This window comes from Lagopus leucura, unplaced genomic scaffold (genome assembly GCF_019238085.1).
Source record: "Lagopus leucura isolate 7727_CA_CO unplaced genomic scaffold, USGS_WTPT01 Super-Scaffold_100012, whole genome shotgun sequence".
NCBI classification, from domain to species: domain Eukaryota; kingdom Metazoa; phylum Chordata; class Aves; order Galliformes; family Phasianidae; genus Lagopus; species Lagopus leucura.
Genome location: NW_024962267.1, coordinates 19,370,589 through 19,389,166, shown reverse-complemented (window position 1 = coordinate 19,389,166; position 18,578 = coordinate 19,370,589). Strand labels below are relative to the sequence as shown.

The following is an 18,578-nucleotide window of genomic DNA, read 5'->3' as shown; positions in this document are numbered from 1 at the left end:
ACCATTTTGAACAGAAACACTTAATTGGCACGTAGCTTGTGGTCTCTGGAGAGAAAATTTGCTCTCTTTGAGAACTGTGTAGAGGAAGAAGCTATTTTGATGTCTAAGACAAAACAAAAAACGTTTCTTCTCCCAAGACCATCTGAGATGGGAAGAAATGCCACCCCCATGTTCCAGAGAAGCATACCAAACAGCAATCTGTGCACTTACATCGCCTGTACATCTCTCTTTCCCCCAACTTGAGGATGCTCAAGGGGTTGTTGATGCTGCCTGGCTTTAGGCACACAACCCAGATTGTCTCTGCTGGCTAGAAAACAAGTTCATCACACCCAAGAGGCAGTGAAGAACCTGCTTGGATCTGGCACTGCCATTCACAATCCCACTGATTACTGGGATTCGTGAGGACCTTCAGCTGTCGGCAGTAATGAATAGTAATTAGTGCCACTAATAGCTCGCAGGCTGCCAAATGAGGCTCAGGATCTGCAGCTAATGCCTGCTTTTTCTCACCCCTTCTCTAGATGCTGCCGGATTAGATACTGAGATTATGGTAACATAGAAATGACTTTGAGCTCCAAGCAGCAATTTGAACGTGTAACCAAAATCTCAGTCTTATTTTGATAAGCTACTTAATGTTGGTAATGAAGGGGGTTTGGGAGCGAGGGAATGACTGCTAAATGACAGCTCTCTTGGCTTACTTTCACGGTGATGAGGCTTAATGAACTACAGGAAGAGATTATCGTTCTGTTGGCAGCAGTGTGGGGGCAAAGCCAAAAACTGTCACATCTGATGATTATCTCTGGAGCAAAACATAGAAAGCCATTAGGGACAGACGTCTGGAACAGATGCAGGGAGATTACACTCCTTCAGGAGATTCTGCTCCTGAAAAGTGCGTAGGAAGTGGAGGAAAAACTCATGTTCAGTTGAGACAGCACATTTTTCTGACTGAATGGCTGAGTATCTTGCATTGGGATCTCTCTGGCTTACCTTTTCGAAAAGCATTTGCAAAATGTCTTGAAAGCAGATTGTGCAGGAGGCATTACAAAGTCAAGTAAGGTCAGAGTTGTCAAAAGATAAAGAAATATAGAATGTATAATAATGCAGCAATGGTTCGTGAAGTGATTAATTTGTATTTTATTTTCCCCAAAGTGTCTTTACTTAAGCCTTATAAAATGCTCACTTGTTAAATACAGTTCTGCCCTGGTTTTCTATGGAGTTTAACTTGGGAGCAAGCAACCCATCCTAGGAAGGTAATAGATATAAGAGGTGAAACCTTCCGTCTCCCCTGAATCCAAGGGCAAAAGTCCCATTAACTTCAATGGGGCCAGGATTTCATTTATAATGCTACACAGTAGACCAAAGTGAAACAAAACCAGTTAGCCTTGGGATTCTTAAAACGCAGGCTGGCTCAGATGAACACAAAATATTTTGTTTTTCTGGCATTCAGGTAAAAGCATGAAACTTCCTTTCGACAGCTGCATTCTGGATGCCTGTAAAGGGCATGTGAAGCACCTCCTGCTCTCAGCTGTGCTGGATGGAAAGGGGGGGAAAAAAATGGCTCTGGGGATTTCTTCAAAATCAGATAATTGCTAGTGAAAATTTGCAAGAAAACTGCCTTTTTTTTTTTTCCTTACAAGTATTTTTCCTTTTATGCAGGGGGGAAAAAAAAAAACAGGCAGCAGAACAATCTCCGCAGGCTTTTGGCTTCCTTTATATTTTATGCAAAGAGAAAGCAGATGCGCAGGAACCACAGCAAAATGGCTGAAGGTGGGAGTTCAAAGCTGGGAGCAGGATGGGGAAAACATTTCTCCAGTGCATGCTACCATCCCGTTTTGCTCAGTGTAATTCCTTGCAATGCTTTTTATATACATTTTTTTTTTTATTTTTCCCCTCTCTGAATTGTGCTTATCCTTGTTGCTTGCACCTCTAATTACCATCATGTCCCCAAGGCCTTCTCCAGCAACAAGCCATGCTTGCTGGGCAGCTTCCCTGCTGCTCAGGGCAGCCAACAATGCCTTCTTGATTCTGGCATGTGTTTCTACTTTAGAAGCTGGAAACTGAATGGACTGGTCTCCTTCACTCTGGGACTGAACAACAGAGCGACTGAGTTGCAGAGGCCCGCGGGGTTGACCTTGTTGTACTCTGAACTTGATGGAAACAGGAGCATGCTCTGAGCTTGGTTTCAGCGAGGCACAGAGAGCTGTTTGTTGCAGTGTTCTTGTGTATTTTTAAAGCAAAGTAACTACTGGTTAGAGTACTGTGCTTTATGCTGGGTTAACGTGTATTTACATCTCCCCGCACCACGCGGATGCTGCTAGCATGCCCCAGGCTTTTCCCAATGATTCCAGGGACTGAATCCAAAATATTGTTTTACCATAGTTGTATAAGATCATTGGTGGCAGGCGGCTAATGAACAGCCTATCTCAACAGGGGAACTTTTAAGGACTGCAGAGGTCAATCAGTGGCTGTTTGGTTTTCCTAGTGTGTTGGTAGCCACCACGACCGGTTCACTTAGGGGCCAAATCCTGCTCCCATGTGCAGGGTTTATAAATTCCCTCAGCAGACTCTTTGTCCTGCAAAGATCATTCTGGACAGTGGAAGAGGTTCAGAGTGCCAACTGCTGCTTTCACTTCTTCAGCTGCTCTTAATCACCTTCCCTGTGTGACAGAGAAAGATTACCAGCCACTTCCACTAGCAGAGAAACCAGAAGAGTTCTCTGTTTGTTTGTTTCCAACTGGGAAAAGCAACTGTGATCATTACAAGGATGCATAGGATGAGCCAAGATAATTTCAAATTCAAACTCAGCAGCAAATCAAGGCCTAGGTCTACGTGCACAAGAAACTCTTCTCTGTTTAAACTCATTAATGGTAGATTATGCTGACACGGAATGCAGCCACAGTAGAACCAATCTCAAAATGTATTTTCTAAACATGGCAGCCCCGGGTGCCAAATTAAATCAAAGCTTTCTAGATGAGGATTAAACTCTTTGATACATACCTCCATTAGCACCAGTATGGGTACCATACAAATCCCAGCTAGCACCAATTGAACCATGTGGATTTTGCTATAGGAGAGTGACTCTTTGTAGCTGAGCCCATTGCTCCTGGCTTCCTCAGACATCTGTCTGTGTAATCTGCATGGCTGGGTGTCTTCTACCATGACTAAGTGGGTACATAGTCTGAAAGGGAACTAATTTTGGTAGTCCAGCTTTGTGGTTTACCTTGGAAGAAAACAACTGTTTCTTTTTTATTGTGAAGCCCTTTAACCACAAGATTCCTGAAGAACTAGAGGACTTTGTTCAGAAAAATTGCAACTTAAAGCATGTTTTATAGAGGTTTCTTCCCCCATCCCATCAGCCTTTTGAATTAGAGGAATGACAGTACCTGCTCTGGAGTTTTTTGAGAAAAAATAGCCATTGAACCTCCTGCTTCTTTTGCTGGATAATCAGGAAACCTGCCTATGATATGCCTGCAAGAGAAAAGATGGAAAAGAAGTTAAAATCCGTATTTCTTCACCTGTTACTGCCTCCTGGGGTGGTGGCTTTGTGTACCATTATGTGACCCATCGAGCATCAAAACTACTTAAGGAATTTCTTAGGATTTACTTCATAGCCAAGAGATGCAGCTTGAAGTGCTTACATTTCTAGCTCTGTGCTGTGCTTTCAATATCGAGCTTTAGAAAAAGGATCATTGGGTTTAAATCAGTTTTTGATCTGTAAATTCCAGATTGTATGTCTACATGATCCCCCCCAGTGTTTCCAATGGATAGGCACAGTTGGGTAGTGAAGGGGGAAATTGAGAGGCTTTGTCTTTGGTTGATAGTAAGGAGATCACTGGTGTGCCTAGATCTTTTGCAAGGATTAAAATATGTGATTACACTCCAAAGGCCGTTTGCACTGATAAGAATCTGTTACTTTCTTCACATCAATAGCTTTTTGGATTGCAGCAGTAAGACTTTCTGTTTGGTAATATCAGGACAATTTTCTGTTCCAAATTCTGGCACTTCAGAAAAGTACCTGTGCTGCTTTCAAAACAAATAGTTATGTTTCCTCTAAGTGAAATCTCCCTTGAGGAGAAAGTAACTCAGAAAGGTTGACATGATTCATAAAAATTGCATTCATTCTTCTAAAACAACTGGTATCTTAAGGGACTTTCCTAGCCTACTGTTAAGCAGTAGACTCAATTTTGAACTGAGACCAGTGTGTGTGCTTTGGATCTCTAGCTGTTATTAACGTAGTACCAATTAGAGAAGAATAAACATACATTCATCTGTAATTGTGAGCTTTGACTTGCATGTTCTGCAATTACTAGTTCTGTAGGCAAGCAGGTTTAGAACTTTATTCATTGTATTCCCAGAAACTGCTCTGCACGAATGAAAGGGTGCCCTTGTTAGTGTGGGTCTTTTTTTTCCCCTTCAGGCTTTTGGCCTGAAAAAGCCAGCATCATCAGTTTACTGGATGGTAGATCGTGCTTTGTTTTTAGTCTAAGCAGCCAGAAAATAGCTCGATTTTTGTATTAAATGTGACATTATTTTAAACGTTGCTGCAAATCTGGCTTACAGCAGCAAGAAATCTCAAAATCTGATATTAAGGCTGTTGCTACTTTACTGATGCCAGCTGGGAGGAAGGAAAGGCAATATGCACTGTGGGTGAAGAATCATTTTGGAGTCCACCACCCACTGGATGTAGCAGTAGTGCCAGCTTTCAATATTTATTAGAGTTACATTTAGTATTTGCACTAGCTCTTCATTTTTAAAAATATTTACAGTCTTTGCAGACAGAAACATTTACCTTTTGGATACATATGATGAGCGTATATCTGAGTGCTGATGAAACTCCATCAGGTTCTTCCCATTTGGTTTGTTTATAACCTATATTCTTGTGTGATCTTTCAGCTCATAGTTGGTGCAGCTCTTTGGGATGGCACGACTCATCTTTTTGTGGCAGCTACTTTGCAAGAGCTTACATTGCAAAATAAGTTGGTGTTAATAGAAGTTAATGTCAGTCTTCTGAAGTGATAGGAAAAAGATTGTCAGCTATTTACTATCCTGTCAGCTGTTTGGGGGCTGGGTCTTTAGTCAAGGATCATGCAGAATGTAAGTTCCCATGGTCATCTGTGACCTGAGAGCAGGCAGCTACTGCACATTTCAGTCATGCTGATTCTTTAGGGACATCTGTTTGTTCCTTCTGAACTTGATCTTTTCATATGTATCAACTGCTGCCCAGCAGACATGGAGCACTGTTCTCATCTCACTTCCCTGTCTGACCTCCTGTGGGTTTTACTCTTGCTTCTCTAGGTTTTAATGCCTACGGCTTTGGTCTTGTAATGCCTGGAAATTGTGCACATGCACGACCCTTACAACCAAATTCCTTTCCTTATGAAACCCTCTGAGTTCAGAGGTTAAACCAGGGATTCACTTGACCTGTAAATCTGTACAGAAAAATTCAGCCACTGATTTTCCTGGTCTGAAGTCCACTTCAAACGCAATAAGTCACAATTTTCTTCCCCATTTTCTTTTTGGCAGCAGCCTGCTCAAAATGCCGAAGCAATGGTTTGTCTCATGCATTTCTTGTAAGCCATTATTTTGGATTCAATTGGACCCAAAGCTGTACTTTGCGTAAGCTTGCTTTATGGTTGCTAGTAATGACAAAGCATCAGGCTGAAATAAGTGACCAGTAGGCACTTTGCAAACAGCAAGGCTGTTCCTATATCCTTGCTCCATCAGATGGATACTTGCTCCATCTACCTGTTGCCCAGGAAGATTTCACGTCTGTTCTGCATCAAAGAGGGAACACTACTTGAACAAAGAGGATCTTCCAAACGCTTGGACTGATTTTGAGGTTGCTTTAGAGTGACAATTGTTCAAGTACTTTTAAACTGTGCTCCCTTTTAGAAACATCCTACAACCAGTGAAGCTCTCGTGATTAGAGCCAGTTCTCAGGCAGTAACACTGCAGAAAAGCAAAACCAGATGATGTAGGAACTTCTCCAAACTAGAGAAAGCAGTTCTGTTTTATGGAGCCAGGAGGGTGAGGTGTAGGAGGAAGGCTCGACAGTTGAAACCCTTCTCGGTTCCAACTCTGAAAATGGAACAACCATACAGAAAACCAAAACTTGCACAAGGTGGAGCTGTGTATGTTAGCAACGTACCTGAAAATCCATACCATAGTTAGCAACAAGCCTGAAAATCGAAGTGGAATGAGGAGCATTATATGTGCACCTTCATTGCTTGTTAATTCTGAGAGGTGAGGTGTAAGAACACTCACTGTAAACCCTTAGACCGTGAGAGATCAGTAGGTGAGAATTTCAGGCTGGTTGTTTAGGTTGCTCTCTCAGTTGAGTGAAAAAGGAGGCTCCTCCCATCTCCTCAGTTGATTTTTTTGGTATTCAGAGTACCTTGATGCTTCCTTTGTGTAGGTCGCTATACCTAGCTGACAGATAACCCACAAAGGCCCTCGTGCTTTTTCTGCATGTCATTGCAAAGAAAATAGTATACAAAAACTAAACTGTCAGTCAAATTTTGAAAGTCTGGTTGCACATTGACAAGCAGTGGAGAATACAGAAACAATTTAAGCTCTGGGTGAGAAGGCTATCGGAGTATGTAATGTATGAGCATACAGCACATGTCAGAAATGCCTGGTTCCAAGGCAAGTCAAAACTCAGTGGAGCTGTTATTTATTATTGTCTCAAGACTTGCAGGAAAATAATCTAACTGTGCTTTTCCAGCGTCACATAAAACTGTGCAAATGCCAGAACTGGAAGACACAACTCTTATTTTCAACGTGTTTGCTTCAGTGGGAGTGCTGACAACATGTTTAGGACAAGAAGCAAAAGCAGGAACAAATTCTCCTGTAGCCATCAGACTTCATACGGAGGGCACAGTTCTAAAAGAACAGATGAAATATGTGAGAAGTCTGGCTGCTCACTTAAACTCAAGTGGCTGCACAGAAGCAAACAAGGCGAGACTAAAGACTCAGGGCTGGGAGGCAAATTTCAGCAGTAGCATAGGGAAGCCTGCAGGCAAGGAGTTGAGGATGGCTGCTGTGGGTGACCTGCTCCCTGCTGTGCATCCACAGGCTGCTCAACAGAAACTTGTTTGGGAACCTTGCCTGCAGTGCTGCAAGTCAGACCAGTAAGTGCCAAACAGCTCGTGGCAGGCAAAATATCTTTCTTTGGGTCAGAGCCACTGGCTTACCAGAACTACTGTGTGTCTGCTGCAGAGAACGTTGCTGGAAAACTGTGGAGAAGGGATGTCTTGAAACTGTGGAATGGGAGAAATCCATTCTCTCTCAAGAAAGCGGTGCAATCCTTTTAAAGGGAGCATAGTATGGGTTTGGTAAGCAGCTTTACAGAAAAGCCATTTAATTGGAGTGAATGGAAGCCCTGAATCTAAATCAAAACAGCTCAACTGGAAGAATAGGGGGATGAACAAAGATGGAGGAGTGAAAAGAGATGCTCTTCTATGTCCAGCTAATTAAGAAAGGGTCTAATGAGATTCTTGTGTTGCTGCTCTAGGTACATCCTGCTCTCTTCTCTGGTTCAGTTACTGCCCTCCCCATTTCCAAAGTTACTCCTCTTACGGTAACTTAGATCTGTCAACTGTAATTGAAAAAGAATGATCTTTTATGGTCTGCAATGTAAAATCTTTTGTCTCTGATCACAGCATAGATTTCTGGCACTTCTGGGCTCAATTTTCTTTTAGCGCACAGCCCAGGTTTTAATGAGGTTTGAATGGTTCTTCAGCATCTCCAAATCACCCCCAGATTTGGTATGAGTCAGTGTGATCGGCAGTCTCCTGCTGAAGTCTCTGCTAGGCACTGAAATGCCACGGCACCCCAGTTCCGACCTGGCAAATAAATTCCTTGTCTGGACAACGGCCGTGCATTGTGCTCATCACATCTGGTGCTTCTACCCCTGCTCATTTCAGGAACATCACTGTTTTTCCTTGCATCTTTTCTCTCTATTCCACATTGCTCAGGAATGGTTGTAGTTAAGGCTAAATATGGCCGTTGATTTATGAGAACATACTGTTGATTTAAACAATTTGTCTGGTAATAGACTCAACAAGTTACTACCTACTTTATTCTCTGGCGTGATTTTACGTGTGTTATTCTTTCTTTTTGGCCACCACTTCTCTAGCTAATTGCATGAAAGGCCTTGTCACGAAAATAAAAAATGGTTCTTTGGAGAAAAGAAGAGCATTTAACTCTTTTCAGGTTAAGAAAGGATGTGGGCCGTGCACAGAAGAGAAGGCATGAATGATGGTTGTCCTTTCTAGGCAGAAGAACAGCAGAGTGTTCTGCACAGAAAACGAACAAAAACAAAGGGTGAGGGCTCTGTAAAGAAATAAACCCCTCTTTAGTTTGTAATTCTTGCCTGTTCCTGTAATCCAACTCGATATGGGTTCTCTTAAATGGAAACATTGGTTTATTTTAAGTATCTTTGCTGCAGTATTTTCTTTCCTTTTGTGTGTGTGCTTCTGTTAGTTCTTCAAGAAAAAATAATCTACACAAATATAGAATTACTTATATAGCAAGATTGATTTCCACAGGCTCCTTGTCATCTTTAATGGGTTTGGGCAGACATATTACAACTGATGTTTTATCTATGGTTCTGATCCTCCGAGCAGTTGCTTGAGGATTATGCAGAGAAGTAATTCAGTGGGGTGACCTGCAGGGAGAAGTGTTTGGAGGATTGGAACCCTTATTGTTCTGGCTAAATATTTGGCTTTAAGTTTAAGATCAAGTGTTGTGAGGCCAGCAGTGTGCGAGAAGAAACATTCCCATGGAGGACCAAGTGTGGGAAAGGTGATATCCTCTATTATAGTAACTATCATAATGAGAAACAATAGATGGTCTTTGGGGTACCCAGTGACTTTCTTAGATCTGAAATGGCAGAACCGAGCTTCAAAGACAAGTAAGAGTTGGGAACAGTTGTTGGGGGATGCAGCTCTAAATGTGGAATGTGGTAATTCTTTGTGATAGTTTTATTACATGTAGTTTTTATTGGCCAGGAAAGGTAGACCTTTGGCTGACCCAGTACAGCTGTTCTCAAGCTTCTTGAGTTCCCGAAGAACAGTTCTTACATTGAAATAAATAGGCTCTTCTTTGTCAAGAAGTTATTTTACATCTTCCAGAATCCTCCTGGTCTTTTAAGGATAGCATTAGGTAATTAGTGGACCAGGAAAAAAAGAGAATTTCTGTTCCTGTTCAGATGGCCTCATCATAAGTTTTCTGTGCCACAACTTCTGTCTATCCTGCCTCCTGCCATAAAAGGATTTTTTGACCTACTGGTTACTTCAGAATTCTGACCAAATATTCCTGGCTTGAGTTTTCTCTTTGAAATTTATCAGAAACATGGGAAGGTAGATCTGCAAGTACTGCTGGGGTTTTTGAATGGGAATAAAAGGCAACATGGGCACGATTATTACTAAGGGGAAACAAAAAGTCTTATTTAACACCTTCAGTAATTCAGCTTACATCTTAAAAAAAAAAAAAAAAAAAAAAAAAATCAGATTAAAAAAGTTGGCAATATCAACACTACCAGAATGTCTCGGTGCCAGTGATTTTTTTGCATGCCCCTGCCTGCACCCCCAAAAAAGATTGCCAGTAATTTTCTTGGAGCTCAGATCTGAATTAATTCAGGACTGAGAGTCAGTCAGACCCTGCCCTAAGTAAATGAACTTGCTTGCAAGAGTTAGTAATAACATCCAACCCATACCAAAAGCTTAGGCAATCCTCAAGAAGTTGGATATTAAATTTACCCACCATGGCACAGAAATGGAAATAAAATTAAAGCGACTGGAAAGCAGATTCTTATGATTCAACATACTTTCCTTGACTTGACTGCAAGGCAAAACAGGAACAGTCTTGGGCGGGATTGCTATGAGCCTGTGTGAAGTGAAAGCATCTCCTGAAGGACTCAGGGACATCTGGATCCCATCACTGCCCTTGGAGGGAATGGTTTCTGAATGAGGAGCAGGGCATGTAATGCTTGTCACGTGGTAGTCTAGTCTGCAGTATTTCTACTGCTGTTGGCCCTACCAGACCTGTCAGTAGATGCCTTATTAGTGAAGAATTCATCTAATTGACTGTATGCAATTGGGGTAAAATTTTGATTATCAGTAACAGGCCCTGGAGAACCAGAACTCCTCTGGTTTTACTTCTCTGAAAACTACAGAAGGAAGTATTAGCAATCTATTAGTGTTGAGATACCAAGAACATACAAGGCAGATCTAAAAGCAAAATATAAACTCGATCAATCTGACTGATAACTCTAGAAACAGAGTATGGTGCATCACAGCTGTTGGAATGACCTGCAGGCACAGACATCCGATGTGTTTTGTTTCTTAAGGTTACACTTTTCTTTGGTTCCTCATTCTATTTTGGACATTTCCGTGACCCAGTGTTTACTGGAGCCAGATTGCAGGCTATGATTCCTCAGTGGTTTGTCTCATTAGGTGAAGGGCTGCTCATCACCTTCCACAGATAGATGTCCCTAGGCTTATTTCCACTGTCATCTTCCTGATGACAGCCTACAGCCTTCTGAAGAATGAAATTCTGTCAGCCATGCTGTAATGGGACTGCACTGTGCAATCCTTACATGGAGAAAAGTCCCTCAGGGCCTAGCACCACGTTTGGGGAACTTGGCCACTGGAGTAATGGGTTCACTGGAGAGCTCAAAAGTCTCATTAAACTCTCATCTGTTTTATTTTTGTACATCTTCCTGCTCTTTCCAGAGCGAGGTCAAAAATACAGAAGCTGACTCAAAGAAAGGCCAGGTCAAATTCCCCATGCATTTACTGAATTCCTTACCTTTGGTCAGCTTATCCCGTCTTCAGAGAACGTCAAATCCTGACTCAAATTGGCAATATTTCCTGTGCTTAGTATTAAACTTAAGAGACTGAAACAATTATGGCCGGTTTTAAGCAAGATTACTTTAACTCAGACTAGAAGCTTTGCAAGAATAGCTTTCCTGCAGAGTCAGCCAGAGGGAGTCAACAGTACTTTATTAACACAATATGAAATCTGCAAAGAGGGAAGTAAAGCATGCAATTTTGTAGCAAGGGCAGCCAAAAGAAATAACCTGCCCTCCAACATCACCAAATCACTTGGGAAGTGGAGTAAAACAGAGTGCACTGAACGTTTTGTCTTATCGGATTTGCTGGTGAAATATTTGAGCCATCACTTTTGCTTCTAGAAGCCATGGTGCCAGGGAAGCAAAATGCACCTCTTTTGGAGAAGAATGAAGGTGCAGACTGGGCAACTTTGAGTTGTTTTGCTGTGGCCCTAAAGCACTAACCTGTGCTTTAAGCTGTAGATAATGCTTAGCCGAGGGCTGAGCTGCTGCAAAAATGCTGCTCATGAGCATTGCATTGGCTCTCTATGGACTTCGTGATGCTTTTGTGTGTGCTGTATGTCTTCTGCCACCACTTGACTGTGAAAGGCACTTGAAGTATTTAATGGGAATTAGAGGTATTAGCTGACTAAAAACTGTGAGATGACCGTGTTCTCCATGTGCTGGATGTGTTGGATGCGTGCATAACAAATGCAACACACCTGGGGCACATCAAGCTCCCTGCATTCACTGCACAGTGTCTGCATCCTGGGAAACTGTGGATGAATAGCTTGAAAACAGAGAATCTTTGTGCTTTGATTTACCCTGTTTTAAACACTTGGAAAAATACAGCATGTAAGAGTAATAGTTATCCTTGTGTGTCAGTGGTTAAAATGAGCAAGGCTGCCTGAGGCCATGTCTAAAACCATGTGATTTCTGTCTGGTTTATAACTGATTGCATCATTTTGCAGTATGGGGAAGATGGGTAAATCTGAAGGTAGTACCTGGTGTATTTCAGTGGTTCAGTTCCTTCTTCTGAGTCTGCCTTACGTGCACGGCACCGGTGTAGAAATACAACTCAGTCTGATTTCACTGATGTAATTTTTGCCTCCTTGTGCTGAAATGATCTGCATGTGCATATTGTCCTGTTCCCCCCCTGTACCACAGCCATCCTGTTCATGGATCACTGTGCTGCTGACCTGCTGTGTAGCCACGACTTGTCTTCAAGCCTTTGTAAAGGGCAATGTGCAATCAGCATCTGTCTGATGTCACATTACTGCTTGCTGCTTTGTTTCAGACCGAGAGTGTAGTGCTGCGTGAATGGGGCTGCTTGAAGCTAAGATGGTGCTTTCTTTATGAGTCTTCTGATGTGGAAGTACTTCAGTGGGGAGTGAGAAGCTGAAAATGTGGCAAGTCATATTCCCAAGTTAAGAAAGCAACCAAATATGATGATGCCTGTTTTACTTCTGCTAACACTGTTGTCCACCTCAAGCACTCCTCCTGGTCCCTAATGCTTGTGGTCAATGCTAATAACTAAATGGCTCGATAGCACCAAAAATAATTCAGAACCTCTGCTTTGGCAATTCAGAAGCTGGTGAAAAAAGACAAGGAAAAACATAAGATCATAGGATGGCTTGAATTGTAAGGGCCTCCAAGACCACCTAGTTCCAACCCTCCTGCCTTGGGCAGGGTTGCCAACCAGCAGATCATGTACGTTGATGTTGCAAGTGCAATTTGAAAAGAAGGATTGAGACTTAAAGGCCAAACTGTTTACTCACTTATTAACCCTAGAGGGTTTTTTTATTCTCTCTCTCTTTTTCTGTTTTTTAATACTGGAAATCAAACTGCATTGCTTTATGGGCCTATAGACCGTATCAGTTGTTTGGAATGGCCTTTGTTATAGGAAAGCAGAGCTCCCCAGGGGGAGGAATGTAAAGATTAGTTTAGGACAGGAAAGAAATATAGGCATTATGTGGGAGAGGCTACAGTCAGCTTCTCCCACCTTGGCTCCCATGAGTTCTCAGGCCTCCCACAACTGCAGACCTTGCAATCCATAAAGAATAAAGCCTGTGTTATATAGAATTTCCCAGCAGAGGATGAAGGTGAAATGATACGTTGGGCACAGCACTGCCCTGTCTGCGGCAGCTCTCAGGGCTGAGCCAGTGATGGGAAGCACATGGACTCACTGTGAAAGATGGCAGAGCTCCGGCTCTGGAATTTGCTCCCTTGGAGCAATTGTATTTTGACTTGGAATACTTTGAGGAATCCTGCAGCTACACAGACTGCAAGATTTAACTTACAGCCACTCTTTAAACCAATATCTTCAAAATTACTTGCTGGATTACATGCTTTCCAGAAAAAAATCTGCAGGAAAGACCCAGTCTCCCTGTGAGATGGGCGGCACGAAACAAGAAAGTAAATTTCCTTTCCAAGCCACCTAAGGATTAGTGCGTCAGTAAGGCACTCTGAGAGGACAGAGGGGAGTATGAGAGCAGATTTTATTTAGGAGTGATGCAGTTTCCTGATGTTATATAAATATCTCAGTAAGCACTGAACCCTTTTGTGTAATACTGAGCGCATTTTTATGCAAGCATTAAGCTCTTCTATGATTCTACACTTCTTTCCCAAGTGAACCAATGTTGTATTTCTAAGATATCACACCAAATTGGACTGCGTTGAAATTATTAATTTGTAGAAGCCTAACAAGAGCAAGCAAACCCCTTGTAAGCACTGTAAAATCTCCCTCACTCAGCCTAGGATGGTGACTCTTAATACTGCAGTTGCCTAAGTCCTAAGGATGCCTGACACAGCAGACAAAACATAATTGGTGATGCTAATAGCTGGGCGTGTCTGGAGAAAATGACTGTAAGTAATTAGATTTTCTGTTGTAAATGTTCCGGGCTGAAACACAGCCTGACTTTAAAGCCCTGGACCCTGACCTGGATAATAAAAACAACCTGCTTGGTGAGGTCTGACCAATCACCCCTACGCTGAAATGTTCAGTAAAACTGAAACATATTGATTCTGGAAGGAATGGGTGAGACTCAGGTTTCAGGCAAGTTCTCATCCCGCCCACAGAAATACTACCTCAAAACCTTTTCAGTGTTGAGGTTCCAAAGGAATATAGGTTTGGATGGACCAGCTTTCATGCTGACTTTGCATGGGGAGGAGTCTACCTGCATGCTCGGCCTGCTTGCACAAGCTGTGGGTTTGCTACATGCTTGTGTAGCAAATGTGCTGCCTGCTGCTCTGAAGGGAAATAGTCAGAGGTGCTAGAATGGAACCACAGACTAGAGACATAGAATCAGTAAGGTTGGAAAAGACCTAAGAGCTGAGTACAGAGGGAAGGGGAAAGAATTGAGACAGGGGAGGTTTAGTTTGGAAATTAGGAGGAAGTTTTTCACACAGAGGGTGGTGAGGCACTGGAACAGGTTGCGCAAGGAGGCTGTGGATGCCCCATCCCTGCAGGCATTCAAGGCCAGGCTGGATGTGGCTCTGGGCAGCCTGGGCTGCTGGTTGGTGACCTGCACACAGCAGGGGTTGGAAGGAGATGATCATGTGGTCCTTTTCAACCCAGGCCATTCTAGGATTCTATGAATGAGCCTCACCTGCCCTGGGCATACTACCAATCCTAGGATCACAGTCAGTGCAGCTGTCACCCACAGCTCATTTGCTATAGGGATGTGGAGGTGGATGGATGCAATCTTCTGCTGTGTACACCTCTTCTGTTTTAGCCCTGCTGGAATTTGTCTTCTGCCCTAAATGGGAGAGCATAATCTTATTTTAACTAAATGCATCTAGATATTTTATGAACCACCTAAGAATCTGCTTTCACTGAAGCTGTGCTCTCCACCCCTGTGGAAGCCAAGTTTGAGTCTAATTGGGTCCTTTGATATTTGGTTTGAGAAAGAGATGAGGCCAAGCTACAGGTGAGGGAGAGATGAGAGCGGAATGGAAGAGGTCTCAGAAGTGCAGTAGATGTTACACTGATTTCCAGTGGAAGCCTGGATCTTCTATGCTGGATGATGCAAATCCCCTGTGTGAGGGATTCATTTAAAATTCAGCACTTAAGTAACTTGTCAGCAGCTCGTTAAATAAACATGCTGGCATGTTGAAAGCGCATTGGCCACATTCAGCCTTATGTTCCATCAGACATTCTGCCGCTATCGTCCTCAGTATGTAAACTCTCAAAAAACCACTGTCAGTGAAAAGGGCGAAACAACCGCCTTTCAGAACTAAATATATCCCTCTCATCCTGTGAGAAAGAATAACAGGCTGTCATTCACAGCCCCATTCCCAACCATAACTCGCATGCCTTCATCCTCTCCATACTCAAAATCAGACTTCCTGGCTGGAGACAATCCTGTCTTCTTTTTTTTATGTACCCACCTGAGCTCCCTGACTGACGTTTGGAGACTGCTTTTTTGTCTCTGCATTGGACATGCTTCATATTTTCCATCAGTCTTTGGTTCTGGCTGTACCTGTTTTTCAGATTGGTACCTTATGGGCTTTTTTCCCCCCAGTTATATGCCTCTTTCATCCCTCCTTTTCTGATTCTGCTTCTCTAGCTCCTTGTGACTGTTTCTGCTCCCTTTTTGCTCTGCTTCTTGTTACAGTCCACGCCACATTTCTTTTTTCCCCACTTGCCTCCTTTCTTCTTTGCATTCTACAGAGCTAAGGCTGAAAATGTCTTTTCTACCTCCTTTGCTTGCTTTTCCAAAGAGATCTTTCTGTGGAGCAAGTTTGGGAACCACTGCTCTGTGCTTCCTGTTCGTTTTTATTCTCCTGACTTCTGAGCTCTTCCTTAGTCTTTCTTTTCCCAGAATATCTTCTAAACACCTCTCCTCTGCCAGACACTGACTCCCCAGTACCTGTCTGCCCTTCCATCAGGCACCAGTGGGACTCCTGATTCTTTTTTCTTTGCCTGTTCCTTGTTCCTGTATCCCGGCACATCTTCACTCTGCTGCTGGAAAGGGAAGAAGTGGGAAAATTGGTTCCTTCACCTGCACTGCATTAAGTTGCTGGAGAAGATACCTCTCTCCACTAGTGAAGTGAAAAATTTGCTGGGCTGGATCCTTTCCTCTTCCTGCTGGGATTCACTCCCTTCCTTCTTTCTCATGGTTCAGTGCTATGCTGGTCAAACCAAGAACAGGTCAGGTGGTAGAGCAGACCCCTCTGGGGCAGTCACAGTGAGTAATGAGTTGGGTTGCTGAATCAGAAACCAGCTCTGAGGTGGAAATCTGGCCCCAGCTATCAATGCCAAATACCCCATTTGCCTGTTCCTGCCTTCAGAAATCCAGTCTGCTGTGTGGGGACTCTGCTTGAGAAAGGAATAAAGAAACAGCAGTGTGGGAGAACTGAGACCTAATAGATGCAGGAAAAGCCAGATTTCTCAGAAAAAGCCTAATCCAACCTTTAAAACATGGACAGCAGTGTTGTAATAAACTGCTGGCAAGCGTGAGCCCTGAATCTTAGTGATGTTTGTGTCTGCACGAGTATCTATGACAACAAATAAATCTACTGTTTGGGAAGTGTCCTTGAGAACATCGGTGGGGGGGCTGCGCATGATGTTGGTATCACTTAGCATTTCCAAGCTGTTAATTCCTAAGTATTACTGTAGATGGGTATGACTGCGTTAGGAAAATGAACTAATTAGTTACAAGGTTTTTTTTCTTGCTTGTAAGTGGGACCGGCTCAGAGTAATGCTATTTACTTTAGCTGATTCCAGACTTTTTAGGCATAGGAAGGAATGAATATTTTTAGGAGCTTTAATACTAATAGAGGAGGTTTAAACTCAAGGTCAGTGGACTTTGAGAGTCCCTTTCAGACATTTAAGGAAGGTAGGAAAGTGAATCTAACCTTAGCTTGCTATAATGGTCAGTTTTCACTCTGCAGTGCTACAAATCCAAAAGCAGAAAGCAAACGAAACCTGGCAGTTTAGATGCTGAGTGTTCAGCTTACAATATGTAGCTCTGAAAATGCCAGTCCAACTGATTCAGGTTTTTCCAATAAGGAGACAAATTGAAGACATCATTTTGCCTGTGCAAAACAAAGGTGCAACTGGACCTATCCTTCTGATCCCAAGACACAGCACAAGGAGCTGCAGTGTGACAGTGATGGGTCACTACCGTGGGTCCTTTGGAGCATGGTGGTGATGGGTCAGTGGTTGGACTAGGTGATCTCTCTGGTCTTTTGTAACCTTTATGACTCTATGGTTCTATATATCTGAGCTGTTCCTGTTTTATGTATCCTGCTGTTCTGCCTCCACAGGCTGAGCCAGTAGGCTCTAGACAATTTTGCTTGTAGCCTACGGTTCCTTGAATGTTTAGAGTTTTACAATTGAAAAGGCAGAAACTGGGGTTGTGAAATGGAGTGGGGAAAAGGTTAAGTCTGTCTGGACAAAGTATTTGAGAAGCGAGCAAGTTGAGGAGAAAAGTGGAAGAGCAGAGATTGGTCTGAAGAAGAACCTTGCTCATTATGGCTCTGTAATGTGTGACTGTTAAATCTGAACGAGCGTTTAATGCCACTAATGAGTAATTTATATGCAAGCACGGTAAGAGGTGTTCAGTGCAAATCATGCCACAGTGAGAAGATGAATATGTGTCTGCAGATGCTAGAAGCCTGGAATGCTCCTGCAAGAAGCCCCTGATCTTGCACTGGTGGCGAACTGGTTGGAGAGCAAGTCTTTGTGGTGGAAGAGTATGTACCTCTGCCTGTAACAGCCTCTAAGCAGCTCTGATTCTGACAAACTTGCTCATTAAGTACATGGACCCCTCTCTAGTAGCCAACGGGAAGCTTAGAAAATGACCAAGCAGTGCTAAACAATATTGGGATCTGACCACACGTTCGATAACAAGAAGTCAGTCAGCAAACTGTCAGACCAAGGAGAGGTCGTCCAGAGAAGGTTGTTAACAATGTAGTGATTTAAGATATCTGAATGTCTATCTGGAAGGGAATAGGAGAGTTCGGAGAGCTGGTGCAGATATGTTTATGTGCAGCATTGGTGAGTAAATCACAGGCATGAGGATGATTTGTTATGCTGGGACTGGGAAACTTGACTTGTACCTGAGATGCTTTAAGAATCTTATTTTTCTTCCTTGATCATTGCAAACTTTTGATAGTTCGCTGAACAAAATGAGGAATTAAGGCACAGCAGCAGAGTCCTTTGCATATGTTTTTAATCACTGTGTAGATCTGGTAACCATTATAAATTTAAGTGTAAATTCAAGGAGCCTTATGAGAAAGGGAAGGCGACGTATTTCAGAGTTTGTGATGATTTAGAAAGCAGAGCTAGCGATACTATCGAGGCCTCTCTGGAGGCCTGACATTGGGGTTCAACTGGTCTTACTGTTTCAGATACCCGCCGCCAAGATTTATCTGTGTTTCACCAAGTATGAGAAATATATGGACACAGGGGCTTCCGCCTGTTCCCCCCAAAACCATCAAGCCGCCTCCATTAATGTCAGTGCACTCGTAAATTGTTTGCTTGCACCAAAGTAGGCAACTCCTGCCACTGCACAGAAGCTCCCAGAGGTGTCCCATGCCTCCTGTAAATCCACGGGCATCCAATAAAGTAGATTCACTGCAGATGGACTTAATCAGTTGCCTCCCCTCCTTTGGAATTAGAGGGGATCACACTTTTAAAAGCAGAGTTCTCGCAGGCGAGAAGGAATGAGGGTCGTTTTTATTAATGGCTATCAGATCTGGATAGTTGATTCCACTCAAAGGGAACACAGGTTGCAGAACC

General features: G+C 43.0%; 1 protein-coding gene across 1 annotated transcript in view; it reads right to left on the bottom strand.

Annotated features, from left to right (window-relative positions):
• The window catches only part of IQCA1 (IQ motif containing with AAA domain 1), an 85,495-nt gene that overhangs the window by 37,918 nt on the left and 28,999 nt on the right, over positions 1 to 18,578 (bottom strand). Inside the window, exon 7 of the mRNA XM_042874898.1 lies at positions 3,381 to 3,465. Within this exon, the coding sequence (XP_042730832.1) occupies positions 3,381 to 3,465 (85 nt within the window). The remainder of the gene's footprint in view (positions 1 to 3,380; positions 3,466 to 18,578) is intronic.